Source organism: Myxocyprinus asiaticus, chromosome 24, assembly GCF_019703515.2.
Source record: "Myxocyprinus asiaticus isolate MX2 ecotype Aquarium Trade chromosome 24, UBuf_Myxa_2, whole genome shotgun sequence".
In the NCBI taxonomy this organism is placed as follows: Eukaryota; Metazoa; Chordata; class Actinopteri; order Cypriniformes; family Catostomidae; genus Myxocyprinus; species Myxocyprinus asiaticus.
Genome location: NC_059367.1, coordinates 36,651,732 through 36,673,850, shown reverse-complemented (window position 1 = coordinate 36,673,850; position 22,119 = coordinate 36,651,732). Strand labels below are relative to the sequence as shown.

The 22,119-nt window shown below is 37.1% G+C and overlaps 1 protein-coding gene across 5 annotated transcripts in view; it reads right to left on the bottom strand.

Annotated features, from left to right (window-relative positions):
* Positions 1-22,119, bottom strand: part of dbnlb (drebrin-like b) — a 47,590-nt gene that overhangs the window by 4,577 nt on the left and 20,894 nt on the right. Inside the window, exons 6-14 of one of the 5 annotated variants that reach the window (XM_051654225.1) lie at positions 21,986-22,063; positions 21,700-21,855; positions 21,206-21,256; positions 15,091-15,180; positions 14,432-14,546; positions 10,372-10,464; positions 5,131-5,202; positions 4,472-4,590; positions 3,931-4,006 (exon numbers count right to left, since the gene is read on the bottom strand). In XM_051654225.1, the coding sequence (XP_051510185.1) occupies positions 3,931-4,006; positions 4,472-4,590; positions 5,131-5,202; positions 10,372-10,464; positions 14,432-14,546; positions 15,091-15,180; positions 21,206-21,256; positions 21,700-21,855; positions 21,986-22,063 (850 nt within the window). The remainder of the gene's footprint in view (positions 1-3,930; positions 4,007-4,471; positions 4,591-5,130; positions 5,203-10,371; positions 10,465-14,431; positions 14,547-15,090; positions 15,181-21,205; positions 21,257-21,699; positions 21,856-21,985; positions 22,064-22,119) is intronic. The other 4 variants (XM_051654226.1, XM_051654227.1, XM_051654228.1 and 1 more) reach the window with 4 other exon arrangements.

Here is a 22,119-nt window from a genome sequence, read left to right as displayed (position 1 = left end):
ACCACCTGCAACTCAACCCAGCCAAGACTGAACTCCTTGTCTTTCCAGCCAACACTGCTGTTGAACACAACATCACTGTGCAGCTGGGTGCAACTACAGTAACGCCTTCCAAATCAGTCAGAAATCTCGGGGTAACCATCGACAACAGACTAAATTTCACAGACAATATCTCAAAGACCACAAGATCATGTAGATTTACACTCTACAATATCAGGAAGATAAGACCCTTCCTCTCTAAACATGCCACACAACTGCTTGTCCAGTCACTTGTCATAACTAGACTGGACTACTGTAACGCTCTCATTGCAGGCCTCCCTGCATGTGCAATTAGACCCCTGCAAATGATCCATAATGCAGCAGCACGTCTGGTCTTTAATGAACCAAAGAGAGCACGTTACACCACTCCTTGTCTCTCTCTCTCAACTGGCTGCCAGTTGATGCACGTATCAAATTCAAGGCTCTGATGCTGGCATACAGAACAGTCACTGGGTCTGCTCCAGCATACCTAAAATCATTTATGCAGAGCTACGCGCCCACTAGAAGCCTGCGTTCGGCTAAGGAACGTCGCCTTGTTATACCAACACAAAGAGGCACCAAAACACTTTCCCGGACTTTCAGCTTCATCATACCACGATGGTGGAATGAATGATGTTCCCAACTCCATCCGTGAAGCTGACTCACTCTCTGTCTTCAAAAAAACGACTAAAAACACATCTTTTCCATGAGCACTTAACCAGTCATTAATAATAAAAAAAAATAAAAAATTTAAAAAACTTTTTGCACTTTTAATCTGATTTGAATACTATTCTGATGCTAGTGAAACTTTGTAGTATGGCACTTTTCATACCACTGTCTCCTTAAGATGATTCACTTTTGTTTTCCTCTTTTGTAAGTCGCTTTGGATAAAAGTGTCTGCCAAATGAATAAATGTAAATGTAAATCACTGACAAACGTTAAATCTTCTGCTGTTACTGAGTAAAATTCCCATATTTGTGAGGTGATGTGGAGAGATCAAAAGTCGGACACTGCTAAAATAAATATTTGCAGTATAAAGGTTTAACTTGCTTGATGTTGTGAACTAGATGCGTATCTGCTATATCATCTTGCAGTTCTGCATTTTTGAATGAGCAGCGAGGATCATCCTGAAGCACTCCGGTTACACTGAAGCGTGTCATTTTGCGTTCAGGATGTGCATAAGCGGTTTTGTGCCGTTCTGTAGAGGAGCTTTTCTTATTTATTTTCTAACTTTGATAGTTTTGTGCAATAAGATGTTATAGTTATTTAGCCTATTTATGTTTTGAATATCCGTTAGTCACCATGTTGCACTTAGTGTCCATATATCTCTCTTAAAGGCATCTGATCAGGGTCACGTGAACATAACAGAGCCTATTTTATGCATTATTGTCCTTAACACAATCAACCAATAATGAAATAATGAAAATTGGTAGTTTTGCACATCCCTAATAGTTGCCAAAAAAGCTTCCAATGGAAGACTAAATCCAAAACACCAGATGGATGGGTTTGCTTCAGAATTAAAGCAAATGCTTAAAATTAACTAGAGAGATGTCTCATTTTTAGTAAATAAAACATCAAATATTTTTAACAATAATTTATTTATTAATAAAGTTTTTTAAATTGCAATGGACATACCATTAGCCTACTTTGGACATCGTTTTAAATAATAAAAAAAAAGGAACTTTCTTTTTTCAGAAGTTTTTGAATCACTTTTCTTCAAAATATTTATTGTTATTGACCAAAAATTGCAAGAATATCACTATAAATTTGTTTGCTTATATTGCCCAAACCTATCACATGGTTATTTAATATATAAACCCTTTTTTAGCTTTCCAGAGAAAAAAAAAAAATTATATATATATATATATATATATATATATATATATATATATATATACACACACACACACACACACACACACACACACACACACACACACACACACACAGAGTTGTGCTCAAATTTGCATACCCTGGCAGAAATTGTGAAATTTTGGCACTGATTTTGAAAATATGTCTTTTATTTAAGGATAGTGATCATATGAAGCCATTTATCATCACATAGTTGTTTGGCTCCTTTTTAAATCAGAAATCACCCAAATGGCCCTGATCAAAAAATTACATACCCTTGAATGTTTGGCCTTGTTACAGACACACAAGGTGACACAGACAGGTTTAAATGGCAATTAAAGGTTAATTTCCCACACCTGTGGCTTTTTAAATTGCAATTAATGTCTGTGTATAAATAGTCAATGAGTTTGTTAGCTCTCATGTGGATGCACTGAGCAGGCTAGATACTGAGCCTTGGGGAGCAGAAAAGAACTGTCAAAAGACCTGCGTAACAAGGTAATGGAACTTTATAAAGATGGAAAAGGATATAAAAAGATATCCAAAGCCTTGAAAATGCCAGTCAGTATTGTTCAATCATTTATTAAGAAGTGGAAAATTCGGGGATATCTTGATACCAAGCCAAGGTCAGGTAGACCAAGAAAGATTTCAGCCACAACTGCCAGAAGAATTGTTCGGGATACAAAGAAAAACCCACAGGTAAACTCAGGAGAAATACAGGCTGCTCTGGAAAAAGACGGTGTGGTTGTTTCAAGGAGCACAATATGACGATACTTGAACAAAAATGAGCTGCATGGTCGAGTTGCCAGAAAGAAGCCTTTACTGCGACAATGCCACAAAAAAGCCCGGTTACAATATGCCCGACAACACCTTGACACGCCTCACAGCTTCTGGCACACTGTAATTTGGAATGATGAGACCAAAATAGAGCTTTTGGTCACAACCATAAGCGCTATGTTTGGAGAGCGGTCAACAAGGCCTATAGTGAAAAGAATATCATCCCCACTGTGAAGCATGGTGGTGGCTCACTGATGTTTTGGGGGTGTGTGAGCATAAAAGGCAGGAATCTTGTGACAACTGATGGCAAGATGAATGCAGCATGTTATCAGAAAATACTGGCAGACAATTTGCATTCTTCTGAACGAAAGCTGTGCATGGAACGCTCTTGGACTTTCCAGCATGACAATGACCCTAAGCACAAGGCCAAGTTGACCCTCCAGTGGTCACAGCAGAAAAAGGTGAAGGTTCTGGAATGGCCATCACAGTCTCCTGACCTTAATATCATCGAGCCACTCTGGGGAGATCTCAAACGTGCAGTTCATGCAAGACGACCAAAGACTTTGCATGACCTGGGGGCATTTTGCCAAGACGAATGGGCAGCTATACCACCTGCAAGAATTTGGGGCCTCATAGACAACTATTACAAAAGACTGCACGCTGTCATTGATGTTAAAGGGGGCAATACACAGTATTAAGAACTAAGGTTATGCAGAATTTTGAACAGGGGTCATTTCATTTTTGTCTTTGTTGCCATGTTTTGTTTTATGATTGTGCCATTCTGTTATAACCTACAGTTGAATATGAATCCCATAAGAAATAAAAGAAATGTGTTTTGCCTGCTCACTCATGTTTTCTTTAAAAATGGTACATATATTACCAATTCTCCAAGGGTGTGCAAACTTTTGCGCACAACTGTATATAATATTACTCATACAGTGAAATAGAATTCTGGACATATCACCCACCCCTAAAACACATTTTAGTAGTGAGGAGCTAAAGATTTTTTTTAAACACATTAAAAGAAGTGAACATAAATCAATAGGACTGGCCTATGTTTTTGTTTTTTTAATTATCAAGCATCAAGGCATAATTGAGAATTAATACAATTATGAAACTATTGGATGCAGCATTATAAATGGTAAGGAGAGAATTGTGAGACAGTAATGTTCATGTCTTTGTATATTCAGAATAAGCGGTTTATCATGTATACCTGGGTTTGCATGTAAACATGGTCACTGAATTTGTATAAAAAGGCACAAACTAGCATTCACCCCAAGAAATACTCACCAGCCTGGTAGTCATATAGAGCCCTGGCACAGATACCACGATCACCTGCCTGCTCATATATGTTCTGCTCCTCCACCTGTAATAGAATTTCAGCTCAATCAATTAAAAACCTGCACTGACCTGACCATTCAAATCACATCCTCTCCACTTAAAAGATTCATCAATTCAACAGTGTATATTAATAAACAAGAAATAATCATTTGTTACAAAATGTAACAAAAATGTAACAGCTCTGCCTCTGAGACAACTTTTTCCTGCTGATTAAGGCCATGTGGTTGAGGAAAAAAATAGTCTTACATCCACAATCCAATCATCTCCTTGTGGATAAAATGTCCAACCCTGCATTATTTAACTCATAAATGGGTCAAGTTACATTCATAGTAAATAATATTTCATTACCTTAATGACTTATAAATATCCCATAGGAAAAAACTCAGCAAATGCATGTGTTTTGTAATATTTTGTCTCTTAGAAGTAATACCCAACATTACACAAAAAATATTCTGTTATAAATGCTGTAATTACACGTGACATCACGTACCTGTGCTGCTTCCTCATAGATGGCTTCTGGTTCTACGACGGCCTCATACTGTGGCTGCTGCTGCTGTTGTTGTTGTTGATCTATGTGCGCTTCATAATGACCACCAGCTGTTTGTACATCTGAGAGGTGAAAGACAGCAAGAGAGACAGAAGTTACTAATATCATATGTGATTCCACTGCAATAACATGTCTTCCCCAGTAGGTGGTGCTGACAATCAGCTGATTGACCCAAACAACATGGTATAAATATAGACAATGATAAAATGATAGGTTGAATCTCACAAAAACACACCCAGGTCACATTTCACACCACAATAAAAAAAATAAAAAATAAAAATAAAAATAAAAATTGTATTGTGACATTATTTTAATGACAATTTAGCACGCCACAGAAAAAAATATCACATTACAGTAAGAAACTATTCTTAATTGGCATCGTTATAAAAACAGTGTCAAAATGCAAATGAAAATCACAATGGTCCTTAAAATTGGCTTTGCTTTCTTACAGCCAAATCTAATTTTCTATTTTTCCTTTTGATTTCGTGTTAAAATATAATGTGCACATGTTCTTGACAGGTTTCGTAAGATTCACCCAATAAGGAAATGGGACAACTTAACAGTGAAAGTGAAGGAAGCTGAAAATGTGTTTGTGTCCCAACCTTCATACTCTGGCTCAGGTTCTGGCTCTGGTTCCACATATTCTGATCTGGGCTGCTCCTCAAAACTGGGCTCTACTCAAAACACACACACACACACATGCATGGAAACACACATGCATGGTAACAAACACACACTGGGAGCACTGGATTTCTACTTTGACTCAGTAGAGATGGGCGGAGTCAGAGTATGAGCTAGGGATGGGCGGTATACCCAAAATCGTGTATAGCGGTATGAGTAAATTTATATTAAGTCATAGAATCTGTCATACCACCCAACCCTAGTTTGAGCCAATTAGCAACTCCATTAAGTGCAAACAAACACACAGTAAGGCATTCACACTGTGCACACAGCAACCTGGGAGTGAGAACCAGGAACTTCACTTCCAACATTGGCAGAGGTTGCACTACGAATAAATCTTTTTCTGTCACTTTATCGGACTGGGTTGTAAATTTTCCGCCATGCTCTAATTTGATCTGTTAGTAGAATATTGTAACATTTGGGATTTTTAAAAGAGCTTTTTTTAGTCTTACCAAGCACTGTAGCGGGTTCTTGGTTTTTCTTGACAGCAAACTTAGCAGTTTTCACTGGGGAACTTTAAAACTTTATTTTCTCCCTGTTCCATCACTTCTAAAAAGGGCAGTCTGCTTGCATGGTGAAAGCAAAGCGCTGCAGGTTCACACAATTACGCAATTCCAAACATTTGTACATGCGTGTTATATTATATCATACAGGGTTTCTGCAGGATTTATGAAGCTAAATTAAGACTTTTTAAAGACCTTTTTAAGACCAACTAAAGAGCACATGGAGTAATATTTATAACAACCATTACATTTTAACTCAATCTACAAAAAGTATCTTAAGGCTTGAATACCTCTGCTCCCAACCACCAGAATGCGGAAATAACTTTTACCTTCTGATCAGACTCATTGCATCAGCTATATTCCTCTACGACACTGCTGTGTCACTTACTGACAGATGAGGTACTGCCCTGAAGAAGCTATTTCACATAACAGATCCTCACATATGTTCCACAAGACAAAATAGTAACTGAATTTACACACATGATCCTGTTCAGAAGTCTACATTCCCTCGGTTCTTAATATGATGGATGTGTTGCTTCCTCAATGATCAATGACTGTTTGTGTAATAAGATCTAGCTTTTGACACTAGGGACAATTGAGGGACCCATACACAACTATCACAAAAGGTGCAAACAATTACAGATGCTCAAGGCAACAAGAAGATCCAAGATGCAAACTTTTTAACGGGATGATTTGTCTAAATAAGAGTAAATTTTGTGTTATGTAGCTTTTGAAGGGCAGTACTACACAAAAAATATAATCTTTTATCTCTTATAGGCTATTTGTATACATTCTGTAAGGGGTGTGGAAACTTATAAAAACAAAAGGGGTATGCAAACTTCTGCACTTACTGTATAGACTATATGGACCATTTTAACGAATTGGTGCATACTCAAAGAAAAAGGTGGAATCATTAAAAAAAAAAAAAAGGAGAGTTGTCAGATCCCATCATTTTGAAGTAAATGTGCTCCAAAGACTGAAAAATCAGTGTGTAACTTTAAGAATATCACTACCGAAACACATATTAAAAAAAGTTTAAATCTAAAATAATGTTTTTATGTTGTAAAAAACTGTTCAAAGCTTATGACTGTTTCCTTAATAGTTGAAAATAACATTTTGTGTCTACTGAAATAATCACAAAACTTCATCATACTGGATGTCTATGTATATGTTTTGGTAGTGACAATTTTAGCAAATTGAGCATAACTTCAATACATTTTTAGGTTTGTAATCTTAAATGTTATGTTTTATGTATGAGCATCTGCTCAAATCTTGAAATTATTTCCTTAAAATGAGATGTTGAAGATAACATTTTATCACTGCTTAAAATAATCATGACACTACCGAAACATTATTATGTTTCGGTAGTGACTGTTTTAGCTAATTAAAATTTTTGCTAATTTTAGTTTATGATTATTAGGAAATAATCATATGTTTTAAACAGCTGAAGAATACTTCAATTAAAATCCCAAAAAGTTTATTTATATGCAGAGAATATGTGTTTCAGAAGTGACATTTATTTTATTTTTTTTCCTTTTTCTCCCAATTTTGAAAGCCCAATTCCCAGTACGCTTTTAAGTCCTTGTGGTCGCATAGTGATTCGCCTCAATTCGGGTGGCGGAGGACAAATCCCAGTTGCCTCCACGTCTGAGATCATCAACCCACACATCTTATCATGTGGCTTTATTGAGCGCGTTGCCACGGAGACATAGCGCGTGTGGAGGCTTCACGCCATACACCTCAACTCACCACGCGCCCCACCGAGAACGAACCACATTATAGCGACCACGAGGAGGTTACCCCATGTGACTCTACCCTCCTTAGCAACCAGGCCAATTTGGGATTTGGTATGCCCTGGGATTCGAACTAGCGAGCTAGCGAACTCCAGGGGTGGTAGCCAGTGTCTTTTACCACTGAGCTACCCAGGCCCCAAAGAAGTGACATTCTTAAAGTTACACACTGATTTTTCAGACTTTAGAGCACATTTACTTCAAAATTATGGAATTGAATGACTCCCCATAGGGCCATGATGGGCAGAGATGCAGTCTCACTTCCTGGTCCAAAATTCAGGGGTGTGGCTAGAATCAGGCTCAACCAATGGACTAAAAAATGATTTCGGTAGTGCCATAAAATTAAGGGACAGCATTTTTAAGCAAAGTTTAATTATTTAAAAATTCAACCATCAATAGAATCTAAATAATTTCCTTTAACTTTAAAAGAAATGAAAAAGATATTTTAAAATATTGTCGAAAAACAATTGAAAAAAATGTTTAAGGGTGAGGGTTTGGGACAGCCACCTCCTAACAGAAAGTACTGTATAAATTATGATTTGTGTATATTTAGCTTATTATTATCTTAATAAATGCCTTGGGTTTTAATGGATCATAACATATTCTTATGACATATCTAATATCAGAATTCATATATATTTTTATAATGGTTATTTTTATTGTGGGACCGCAGTTTGCACCAGTTCGGTAGAATGGCCCATATAGTTTGTGAAAATGTATATTTTATTTAAGATTTAGTTTTTTCACGATTGAACCACATTAGCTTTTTTTAAATGTACAAATTCCATGGAGCCTATTCTATCCATATGATGTCATATTGCATGTGTAATTATGAAATAACTTGTCATGTCAGGAACACATTTTAACACCAAATTCACAACACTGTAACCTGAAATTCAAAATACAATCCCCACACCTTAACATATAAGTGCTTGTATGTAAAAAGTGCAGTATATGTCTGAATGTGACATTGTCTGATTTACCTCAGTCCTCATGGGGAAATGAACATTAACAGTGACAGAAAAGTGCTCGCTTACATATTCACGTGTTGCACGAAGAAATGGATCGGCTTCTTTCTGCTTGCCGTTGAAAAAAATTTTTATTGGCGCATTTCAAACTTGCACTGACTGACAGCACGACAAAGAGCGCGAGCACTAAGCACATGACATCATTGCCATGTTAACCAGATACATTTCAGCGGATTTGCTGAAAGATTAGAATGAAAGTATCGTCAAATCAATCGTCAAAACTTCTCTTCTCTGCAAACGATACCAAAGAAAATAGCAAGAAGGAAAATTAGTACAGTAAATGTAATTAGAAAGAAAAAAAAAAATCAGTGAGCGTACCAGCTAAAACTGGGACAAAATTACATTAAGAGAATTGTTGGGACAACGGGACACACCTCTTAAAAACGGGACGTCTGGTCACCCTTTAATGCCATGACCTTATGAAATTAAGACTTGTTGCTCCGATTTAAGACCCGCAGAAACCCTGTCATAATATTCAAATGGGCTCCAAAAAGTGAGTAAACTTGTAGTTTTTCACACCCTGTTCATAAGAAAAAAAAAAAAGTAAATATTGCTTTTTATGTATTGGTGCATCTAAATAAAAATGGTTAAATATTGTTCTTCATTGTGATAATTTAGTGAAAAACTCTGGAAAACATGCCTTCATTATTTTTAGATTTTTATTTCATGCATTAAAGGAATAGTTGAATGAAAATGAAAATTGTCTCATTTATTCACCCTCATGACATCCCAGATGTGTATGACTCTCTTTCTTCCACAGAACACAAAGATTTTTAGAAGAATATTTCAGCTCTGTCGGTCCATACAATGCAAGTGAATGGTGATCAGAACTTTGATGGTCCAAAAAGCACATAAAGGCAGCATAAAAGTAATCCATAAGACTCCAGTGGTTTAATCCATGTCTTCTGAAGCTACATAATAGTTGTGAGTTAGAAACAGATGAATATTTAAGTCTTTTTTTTTTTTCTACTATAAATTCTCCTCCCTGACTAGTAGATGGCGATATGCACGAAGAATGCGAATCACCAAAAACTAAAGAATGTGAAAGTGAAAGGAAAAAAAAAAAGACTTATTGATCTAAATATTGATCTGTTTCTCACCCACAACTATTATGTCACTTCTGAAGACATGGATTAAACCACTGGAGTCTTATGGATTACTTTTATGCTGCCTTTATGTGCTTTTTGGCCTTCAAAGTTCTGGTCACCATTCACTTATATTGTATGGACCTACAGAGTTGAGATATTCTTCTAAAAATCTTTGTTTGTGTTCTGTGGAAGGGTGAGTAAATTATGAGAGAATTTTCATTTTTGGGTGAACTATCCCTTTAAACATTTTGAGTATGATTCCTTTGATAAAAATAAAACAAAACAAAAATACTTTTAAATGGCAATTCAAAACAAGTACATAATTATCGAGATATACTGTATATCGAGTATCGTCAATAAGCTGAAAAATATCTAAATATAATTTTTGCAGCCATATCGCCCAGTCCTACTTCTAATAAATTTTAGCATCTTTTACAGTGGAAATGTTTCTAAAATAGGGGAAAGAAATAGACCAGATACATCTGTCAAAAATCAGAAAAACTGTCTTTAGTATCAGTCAATGTTTTTAAAATTTTGTAAATGGCCGAAAATTTGCAGTATACGCAACCTCTTGATGTAAGGTAAAAGTTCACGGCAAGCACAAGGAAAGTGTGATTGATTTGGTTAGATGTTAGTTTGGATCCATAAAAGTGCCAAAAAAAGAGAAAGATAAAAATGCAAGTATGGAGACAGATAACACTCCAGACCTTTCCCAGTGTGAGATAAGGAATGAATGATAAGGTTTATGTGTACCTCTGGCTTGTAAAGGTGAGGCCTGACGCACAGGAGAGCGAAATGGCTCTGGATCACAAGACTGCTTGGACAGAAAAGGGCTGTTCAATCGCCCTGAGAGAGACACAACACAGAACGACAAAGAGAGAAACCCAAGCTGACAGATGGCTGACGGGTTATACACAGCAGAAGAGACCACAAACATTGGTTTAGACAGAAGAACTGCAGGATGTCTAATGACAGTATCACATTTCAGACAGCCAAAAACACAGTTGAAGTACCCAGAGGACAACGAGACAGAACATTAAAAAGTCAGCTGTTGCATGCACAGGAAAATACCTTTGAATCAGAGAAAAAGCCATTCCAACTCATACAGTGCATTCATTAGAATGTGACTTGACTTTGTTAAACACAAAAAGGGAAGCTAAATATAGCATGCAAATACAGTGGCATTTTAATAAAACCCTTCCTTTAGTGTAAATCATGGTAGTAGAGATCTTATCAACACCCCTCTGATCGGTAAACTGATAACATGCACCTCTGAGATCAGACTGTATGTGATTCATAATATGTTTATGAGAGTATATTCATAAAATACATGATATTTCATATTTAGAAATAGAGCATATTAAGAGGAGCGGGCAAACAGAAAATAATTATTTAATTATAATAATTTATTAAAACATTATATAATTATATCAAAATATTTATACATTTAAATTAGAATTATATATTCTAAATATATTTAATATACATCTATATCTATCTATATCTATATCTATATAGATAGATATCTATATCTACAGGTGCATCTCAATAAATTAGAATGTCATGGAAAAGTTCATTTATTTCAGTAATTCAACTCAAATTGTGAAACTCGTATATTAAATAAATTCAATGCACACAGACTGAAGTAGTTTAAGTCTTTGGTTCTTTTAATTGTGATGATTTTGGCTCACATTTAACAAAAACCCATCAATTCACTATCTCAAAAAATTAGAATATGGTGACATGCCAATCAGCTAATCAACTCAAAACACCTACAAAGGTTTCCTGAGCCTTCAAAATGGTCTCTCAGTTTGGTTCACTAGGCTACACAATCATGGGGAACACTGCTGATCTGACAGTTGTCCAGAAGACAATCATTGACACCCTTCACAAGGAGGGTATGCCACAAACATTCATTGCCAAAGAAGCTGGCTGTTCACAGAGTGCTGTATCCAAGCATGTTAACAGAAAGTTGAGTGGAAGGAAAAAGTGTGGAAGAAAAAGTTGCACAACCAACCGAGAGAACCGCAGCCTTATGAGGATTGTCAAGCAAAATCGATTCAAGAATTTGGGTGAACTTCACAAGGAATGGACTGAGGCTGGGGCCAAGGCATCAAGAGCCACAACACACAGACATGTCAAGGAATTTGGCTACAGTTGTCGTATTCCTCTTGTTAAGTCACTCCTGAACCACAGACAACATCAGAGGCGTCTTACCTGGGCTAAGGAGAAGAAGAACTGGACTGTTGCCCAGTGGTCCAAAGTCCTCTTTTCAGATGAGAGCAAGTTTTGTATTTCATTTGGAAACCAAGGTCCTAGAGTCTGGAGGAAGGGTGGAGAAGCTCATAGCCCAAGTTGCTTGAAGTCCAGTGTTAAGTTTCCACAGTCTGTGATGATTTGGGGTGCAATGTCATCTGCTGGTGTTGGTCCATTGTGTTTTTTGAAAACCAAAGTCACTGCACCCGTTTACCAAGAAATTTTGGAGCACTTCATGCTTCCTTCTGCTGACCAGCTTTTTAAAGATGCTGATTTCATTTTCCAGCAGGATTTGGCACCTGCCCACACTGCCAAAAGCACCAAAAGTTGGTTAAATGACCATGGTGTTGGTGTGCTTGACTGGCCAGCAAACTCACCAGACCTGAACCCCATAGAGAATCTATGGGGTATTGTCAAGAGGAAAATGAGAAACAAGAGACCAAAAAATGCAGATGAGCTGAAGGCCACTGTCAAAGAAACCTGGGCTTCCATACCACCTCAGCAGTGCCACAAACTGATCACCTCCATGCCACGCCGAATTGAGGCAGTAATTAAAGCAAAAGGAGCCCCTACCAAGTATTGAGTACATATACAGTAAATGAACATACTTTTCACAAGGCCAACAATTCACTAAAAATGTTTTTTTTATTGGTCTTATGATGTATTCTAATTTTTTGAGATAGTGAATTGGTGGGTTTTTGTTAAATGTGAGCCAAAATCATCACGATTAAAAGAACCAAAGACTTAAACTACTTCAGTCTGTGTGCATTGAATTTATTTAATACACGAGTTTCACAATTTGAGTTGAATTACTGAAATAAATGAACTTTTCCACGACATTCTAATTTATTGAGATGCACCTGTATATATATCTATATATATATATAGATAGATCTCTCTCTCTCTCTCTCTCTCTCTCTCTCTCTCTCTCTCTCTCTCTCTCTCTCTCTCTCTCTCTCTCTCTATATATATATATATATATATATATATACATACACACACACACACACACACACACACACACACACAGTATACTGTATATATATTCAAATTTAAACATATTTACTACTACAAATTCAAGATTTTCACTTTACAATAAGATTGTAATATTTGTTAACATTAGTTAAACCTTTAAGTTCTGAGTACTTTTTTAAAGATTTCCTGTTTCAGTGGCATACCCAAAATTATAGGCTTATAACTTGATGAAAAACAAAACAAAAAACAAGGAGGGGCAAGTGTTTGGTATCATTTTAAAGAAAACTTTTCTAATGTTTTAATGATATAGATAATGATAAATTCTGAGTCTCTCAGCCTAAGAAACTGCAGAAAAATCACGCAAAAAACTTGAGCCAAAAATGTACTTTTTTCTTATTTTTCTGATTTGACATTATACATCTCAGTGTGTAAATAGGGTGGCTCAAAAAACATTTGATCTCAGTCATGTCACCTGTAACGGTGTAAAATTTGTGTTGATATGACAAAGCAATCAAAAGTTATATCATTACAAAAATAATTTATCCTAGTTTCCAAAAACCTCTCCAAACAAATAAAACATAATAATTGTACATAAGAACTAATTACACATGGAAATACAACAATGACTAAATGTATGCTCTCTCCCCAAAGCATGCAGGCATGAGTAATGATATCTCATTCAGCTCCATTCTGTGTCATATGAGTCATCATTGAGTCTGTGTCATGTACTTGGCGCCATCTCCTGGTGGACATATGTAATTAGCGTGAACGATCCTCTCTGCCCATATTTGGATGACTTCCACCTCTGGTTGCAGCGATCTGAATCTTAATGCGACTGGTTTAGCGTTCAATAATGCTGGACAATGAACTACATAATTTCTGATGAAGTCATCTGATCCAGGTAAGCTAATGTGTTTTTAGCCAGATAGCACATTATGTGCTGTGTGCACATTGTGCTTCATGTGAATTATCTGATGATCTATGTAACATGTATGTCAAAGACATGTACTTAGCTATTACTCACAGTATTTTTGTCTGTGAGTAAAACAAATAGGCTGGTTGTATTCTACTCTTTGAGAGCTTTCCAACAACATCTGACACATGGCTATTTGATTAGTTTGATGTTTTTACCATTTACAATAATAAGTACAATGCAAATGTTTTAATATATTATCAAAACTGTACACTTCTGATTTGTTTGCAAATTTCAAAGCATTTGTTCAGTTTTGGTCATAATGCCTACATGCATTGTAAAGTACAGCTAATCTTTAAAATGATACATATTTTGTGTTGGTCAAGACTGTAGTTATTAATATTTGTATCATTTTTTTCTCAGCGGGCACATCCGAGCTTATGGGGTTAACATGAACTAACAATGAATGATACTTGCACAGCAATTAATAATCTTGTTTAATGTTAATTTTCTACATATCGAAATACAATTTTAAAACTAATGTTTACGATTAGACCCTTATTGTAAAGTGTAACCATTATTTCTTTTTGGCCTCCCATAATGTGTGTTCTCCCAGTGAAAAAGTGTGTGTGTGTGTGTGTGTTGTGTGTGTGAACAGAAGAATGGTACCTGGTTTTGGACTGGACTGAGAGTTGTCTGTGCAAGCAGGGGTCATGCCCATCTCTCTCTGTTTAAACATTTCTCTGGGATTAACTGATCGCTGCGAGATGAGAGACGCGGCTTCCTGTTACAAATACACACACACACATATACACAAATATTAAAGCAGGCAGGAGTAGCAACACTGATAACACTGAAGGCAGTACACTGAGTCTTCAGAAGACAAGGACAGATCCAGAGATCCACAGTAAGTCAGCAGCACACTAAGAGAGGAAACCAGAGTGATATGAAGAGAGAGAGAGACCAGGCAAGAGAAAAAGCCTCTATCCGAATTCACATATTGTGATGTTGTACCACGTCATAAAACTGGTGTACTGGCTCACTTCATACAAAAATACATACTTAACTATTGCCAGTGCTGTGCATAAGGAGCAAAAGTCTTGCAGAGGAATTTGGCAAAAGATAAAACAGAAATTCAATTCAGCCAGGACTGCTCGTGTAGAATCGGGCAAATTAAGAAAGATAAAACAGAATAAAAGATATCAGTCAGCTCCAGTAGAGGACACAAGGACCCCACTGCATTAAGACAACAGGGAGAAATGTTAAAGATAGTCAAAGTCCTGCACTTCAGGGGCCAGAAGAGATGTTTTATACTTCCTCTCACTCACGTTGGCTTTCTCCACTGACTCGCCACGTTTAAAGGGTTTCTGCTGTGCTGCATGCTCCCTCTCCTGCTCCTCCTGATGAACATTAACACACTGTATAATTTACAAATGTTTTAATAGTTATTACTTTTTATTAGGGCTGTCGATATAACCTGTTAATTTGGTGCAATTAATTATACAAAAAAATAACGCGTTAAAACAATTACGCAATTAATCATGTCCCTGGACATGAATAAGGAAAATTCCTTACATATAAGCAATTCAAGCATGGAGTACCACACAATTTCTGAGCACAAGATGAGAACACGTTCTTGCATACAAACACAGCTTGATGGAGCGCAAATCCGAACGCAGGGATCTCAAGACGTGTTTTTCTAAGTTTCAAACTTCATTAAACTTGACATAGCGACCTAAAAATTGTATGTTTATGATGTGACGCAACTGAGACACTCCAAAAGCATCTGTCTGACACAGCTGTACACTGATGCATCCTTATAAAAGCCCTTATAATAAATCTCAGACTGATTGCCGAATCAGTTGCAAAATGGATTGCTATGGACTGTAGGCCAATAATTGTATTAATATGTAAATAAAAATGCATTATATTCTAAAGCCACTTATGTATTGCATTTTAATTATCTGTAATTTTTTAATTATATATATTTTATTTATAATTTAAATATAACCATTTATAATTATTTAACCATTATATATTGAATTATTGTTATTTGAGGGGGTTTCTAAGCAAATATTTATGTATGCGATTAATTAACCATTTTAATCGATTGACAGACTTTTTATATATATTTTGCATAATAAATAATAATTTACAATAATAATAATAATAATAATAATTATTATTATTATTATTATTATAATACAGTGCATCCGGAAAGTATTCACAGCGCTTCACTTTTTCCACATTTTGTTATGTTACAGCCTTATACCAAAATGGATTAAATTCATTATTTTCCTCAAAATTCTACAAACAATACCCCATAATGACAACGTGAAAGAAGTTTGTTTGAAATCTTTGCAAATTTATTAAAAATTAAAAACGAAAGAAAAAAAACCCCAAAAAAATCACATGTACATAAGTATTCACAGCCTTTGCCATGACACTCAGAATTGAGCTCAGGTGCATCCTGTTTCCACTGATCATCCTTGAGATGTTTCTACAACTTGATTGGAGTCCACCTGTGGTAAATTCAGTTGATTGGACATGATTTGGAAAGGCACACACACCTGTCTATATAAGGTCCCACAGTTAACAGTGCATGTCAGAGCACAAACCAAGCCATGAAGTCCAAGGAATTGTCTGTAGACCTCCGAGACAGGATTGTATTGAGGCACAGATCTGGAGAAGGGTACAGAAAAGTTTCTGCAGCATTGAAGGTCCCAATGAGCACAGTGGCCTCCATCATCCGTAAATGAAAGAAGTTTGGAACCACCAGGACTCTTCCTTGAGCTGGCCGCCCGGCCAAACTGAGCGATCGGGCGAGAAGGGCCTTAGTCAGGGTGGTGACCAAGAACCCGATGGTCACTCTGACAGAGCTCCAGCGTTTCTCTGTGGAGAGAGGAGAACCTTCCAGAAGAACAACCATCTCTGCAGCACTCCACCAATCAGGCCTGTATGGTAGAGTGGCCAGACGGAAGCCACTCCTCACTAAAAGGAACATGACAGCCCGCCTGGAGTTTGCCAAAAGGCACCTGAAGGACTCTCAGACCATGAGAAACAAAGATTGAACTCTTTGGCCTGAATGGCAAGCGTCATGTCTGGAGGAAACCAGGCACCGCTCATCACCTGGCCAATACCATCCCTACAGTGAAGCATGGTGGTGGCAGCATCATGCTGTGGGGATGTTTTTCAGCGGCAGGCACTGGGAGACTAGTCAGGATCGAGGGAAAGATGAATGCAGCAATGTACAGAGACATCCTTGATGAAAACCTACTCCAGAGCGCTCTGGACCTCAGACTGGGGCGAAGGTTCATCTTGCAACAGGACAATGACCCTAAGCACACAGCCAAGATAACAAAGGAGTGGCTATGGGACAACTCTGTGAATGTCCTTGAGTGGCCCAGCCAGAGACCAGACTTGAACCCGATTGAACATCTCTGGAGAGATCTGAAAATGGCTGTGCACCGACGCTCCCCATCCAACCTGATGGAACTTGAGAGGTCCTGCAAAGAAGAATGGGAGAAACTGCCCAAAAATAGGTTTGCCAAGCTTGTAGCATCATACTCAAAAAGACTTGAGGCTGTAATTGGTGCCAAAGGTGCTTCAACAAAGTATTGAGCAAAGGTTGTGAATACTTATGTACATGTGATTTTTTTACCGTTTTTTATTTTTAATAAATTTGCAAAGATTTCAAACAAATTTCTTTCACGTTGTCATTATGGGCTATTGTTTGTAGAATTTTGAGAAAAATAATGAATTTAATCCATTTTGGAATAAAGCTGTAACATAACAAAATGTGGAAAAAGTGAAGCGCTGTGAATACTTTTCGGATGCACTGTATACAGTGTGTTTCTATATTTGTATTTTATTTTTTTTTATAGTTTTTACTTTTTATATATACATATTACATAACTCCCTTTCTCTCCCCAATGTGGAATGGCCAATTCCCTAAGTCCTCGTGGTGGTGTAAGGACTCGCCTCAATCCGTGCATCTTATCATGTGACTTGAGCACATTACCACGGAGATGTAGCGCATGTGGAGGCCCATGCTATTCTCCGCATCATCCACGCACAACTCACCACGCCCCCTCCAAGAGCGAGAACCACACATTATAGCGACCACGAGAAGGTTACCCCATGTGACTCTACCCTCCCTAGCAACCGGGCCAATTTGGTTGCTTAGGAGACCTGGCTGGAGTCACTGGATTCAAACTCACGACTCCAGGGGTGGCAGTCAGCGTCAATACTCGCTGAGCTACCCAGGCCCAGGTCCCCATCCCCAAGTCTTACAGATTTGAAATGATGACCGAATTTTCATTTTTGAGCAAACTATTCCTGTAAGCATTAAGGCATCATATTTGACTAAGCTGCCTTTTTAAATATTAGGTGCATCCCAAACCGCACACTTCCGCACTATTCTGTGTCAATTTGTAGTGCAAGTAGCATGAGTAGTATGTAAACACTGAAAATGCAACAAAAAGAAGTGTACTTTAAGTACCCGAGTAATGCACTTCTTCAACTGTCAAAACGGAGTGTGGAATGTTGGACACTTCATGCACTCAGTGCTTGCGGCTGGAAGCGGAAAGGGCGGAGTTATCTGGCTGCGATGCTAGCCTGACAAAACAATAGTAAATAATGAAGAATGTAGCAGCTAGTGAAACTTCAGTGGATACAGCACCTTACAAATGTAAGTGAAATGCTTTACCATCAACCAAAGCTGTGTGAAATGTATGTTGTTTAAGATACAAGTGTTGAACTGAGGTTGGCTAATGCGCTAAAGCTAGCCGCAACACATCACGTGCGTTTGAAACGTCACTTCCGTCAGTTGTTAACCGGCGAATGCTTCTGTGTAGTAAAATAAAATGATAAGTGTTCCTTTTGGGACAACACTACACTTTGAAAATGTATACACTACATGGCTGAGTGCATAATGTATATTGTAAGTGCATAGTGTATAGTCCATCATTTGGGACACAACGATCTTATTTAAAACAAGTTCCTCTCACATGCATCCTTTCAAGATGGCAGATGAAGTGAGAGAAATGTTCATTTAAATATACACATAATACGCCCAATACCGAAAAGTCTATTAAAACAGTTCAATCGAATTAAAATGGACCATTCAGTCAGTTGTGACCCTTGAAGATGTGTGAGAGCAGTCCTGGAAGAACTGTGCACATTGCCTACATACAAACCACAGATGCTGAACAACATTTATCATTTCTGTCATGGCTGCTTGGTTGGGATGTATATTTTGGGAAATATGGTTTGAAGATAACCTAAGTGAAGAGAGAAGTGTTAGCATGAACTTGTGAGGTAAAACTAACTAAAGACAACAAAGTGGGTACAGAAACCACACAGTGCTAGAAAAAGGGAAGTGATGTTCAGTGAATTAGATAATGATTTTCAGTTAAGTGTTGAGTCTAGTCTGTTTAGGGGGTCAAGGTGCAGAAGTTTATTTAAGTCTGATGGCAAAGAAAATTGTTTAGAGTACGTTTTTATGAGGACTAACTAGTCACTGAATTTGTAAAAATGTGTGTACATCATTTGAGATACTAAACATCTAATTAAAAATAGGTTTAGTTGGCTGCTAAACATGTCAAATCAGACATGGTTTTTAGACAGGAAAGGCTGCAAAATGAACCATGCTTACAAAGTGTTTCCAGAACTAAAGGGCAAGTAGTTCTTCTAAATGCCATGTTTGCTTGATTTGACTGCTGATCAGCCTTGTCAATGCTACACAGCAGGAATTCGGTCAGGTCTCAGGGTATTCGACGAATTTTAACATGTTCACACCAAACCGTGATGCAAAATCAGCATGAAACAAAAATAGTCATGTCTGCTGCAGACTAGGGCTGAAATGATTAGTCGACGTTATCGACAACGCCGACAATAGAAAATTGTCTACAAAATTTTTTGTTGTTGAATAGTCGTTTGATCTCATTTAACGTAACATGAGATCACATTAAACTCTAATGATGACGCGTGAGAGCAGCACTGCAGCTCGTGCCTGACTGAGGAGAGGAAGAATTACACAGCTCACAGTCCAGATGCACTCTAAACTTTCACAGCTTCAGCTGATGTAAATCGCAAAGTATGATGGAATGATAATGCAAAAATACAAAATAAGTAAATACAGAAGCACTCTGATTGTGGAATAATGGAGCTGGAGCTGATGCTCGGCTTAAGCAAAACTTGCATGTCGAGCGTCTTAAAGGAAACACCCCAGCGTTACATCTTAAATGCAGTTATATTTAAAACGTTATAGCTTTAATAAAGTTCAAATAATAAGGAAGCAGATCATTTCTCTGTGTGGTCAGCGCCTCTTCTATGAGTTGCGTGAAGTGTCTCGATCTAAGAGACTGAAACTGCACCCGGCTGATGCACACTCTGTCGTGGGGACACTCATCCCTCGAGTGCGCACGCTTAATGCAGCTAGATTATAACGCAATGGCAACTTATTGAATCATAATATATGTCACTGTGCATTTCTTAATGAAAAGAAAATTGGCAATACGCAGCTTTATTAATAAGAGAGAGTTTATTTTTGGGAACAGAAAGCTGAGAGAGGGTAGTCTTCGCCCCATTATACACTGCAACAAAATAAGTTTTTGGTTTGCTTTTGTTTTGGCTTGTTTTCCAATATAAATATCTAAAACTCCTTTAAAACAACATACATTTTCTTTAGCAGCTATACTGCAGAAGATAAAAATTGTTATCTGAGAATGCTGAATCTAATATTAAAAATGCAAATATTTTAAAATACCTAAAAATCCTTAAAAAAAAAAAAAAAAAAAAGATGCATTCACCTGAGAAGCAGCATATAAGATATTTAGGCTTGCTTTTAGAGAATAGATCTTGAATAAAAGTATATTTTGTCTTTACTGCGCTCGCAGAAGTATAACCAAGTGAAAAAATTCACTTATATACAAAATACACTTATATTTAAGATACATTCTCTAATTATCATATATGTTGCTTCTCAAGTAAATGTATCTTGTTTTAAGGATTTTCAGACAATTTTAAAATGGAAAACAAGACAAAAACACTTGATGACAATAGGATTTTTTGCAGTGAATTTCTTTACTGAATTAAACTTAAAAGTATTTTTACCCTTTAATTCAGTGAAAGTCATTGAGGTATTTTTAAAAGATGATTTTGTCCTCTTTATTGTTAGTAAGCACGTTTAATACAACCTTTTAAGTCGGGGCACAAGCTGAATAATCGGTTAAAGGCTAATGATTAATCGTTGCAATAATCGCCGAATAGTCGAGTAATCGTTCTAATAATCATTAGATTAATCAATTATCAAAATAATCATTAGTTGCAGCCCTACTGCAAACATACTGTGCTGGTTTTTCCACACGAACTGTGTCAGAACATGTCCAGAGTGCTGTTGTGGGGATTAAAGAAGTGCACAGGTATGTGTTTGTTGCTCACCCTTTGCGGTTTCTCCTGGGCTTGACTCTCTACTTCCTGCTTTTGCTGGTACTTCCTGTAATAAACATATAGGGTCCAAAATTAGCATCCGCCAAATGCCAATTGTGAGTTAAAATTGGCTTTGGGGAGTTGGCTGGTAACTTTATTAGGAACGGTAGCGTAATCCATTTTATTATTAATAATGCTAATCTCCCTTTGGTAATATAATTGGTGTGTGTGATTCTCTTTTTTCATCAGAACTACATGTGACGATATTCAGCCACCAAAAATATTCTTTACCAAAAATGGGTCAAAATGACACAAACACAACAGAAGAGTATTTTCTTTTAAATCATGCAAAATACAGTTATGGGCAATAAGAAATATTTATATCCAGTTTTATTAATTCACTCACTATTAGCCACCGAGAGTTTATTTTGGACCCTCCAAATACATCATCATCTCAAACACACATACAGTACACTCAGACAAACGAGACGCTGTGCAAACAACACTGGCCTCTGTTCATCTATCTGTGACGCTTTCTCCTTTGCTCTCCTGTCCCGTAACTCTGCCTCCTTGACCTCTCTGTCCTTCCTCTCTTTCTCCAGCTTCTGTCTCTCCTCCTCTGCCTTTCTCTTCTCCTCCTTAAGACGTTTTTCCTCATCTTTCTGTGAAATAGACAAAAGCATCGAGCAAAAATTTAGAAAGTTAACAGAAAGTTAGATGAAAATTTATTTTAAGACAGAGTAAATAATGAATGAGCAGGGACATGTAAATCACAAGGAGGAAATGTTTTACCTCTGCTTGGGCCCAGAAAGTGTCTTTATTAGTCCTTTTTATTTCAGACATGGCATTAGTCTTCTGGTAAACAGATCCCTGTATGAAAAAAAAACAATGAAATTATGGTAAATTATGACTATTTGCTAGCCAGA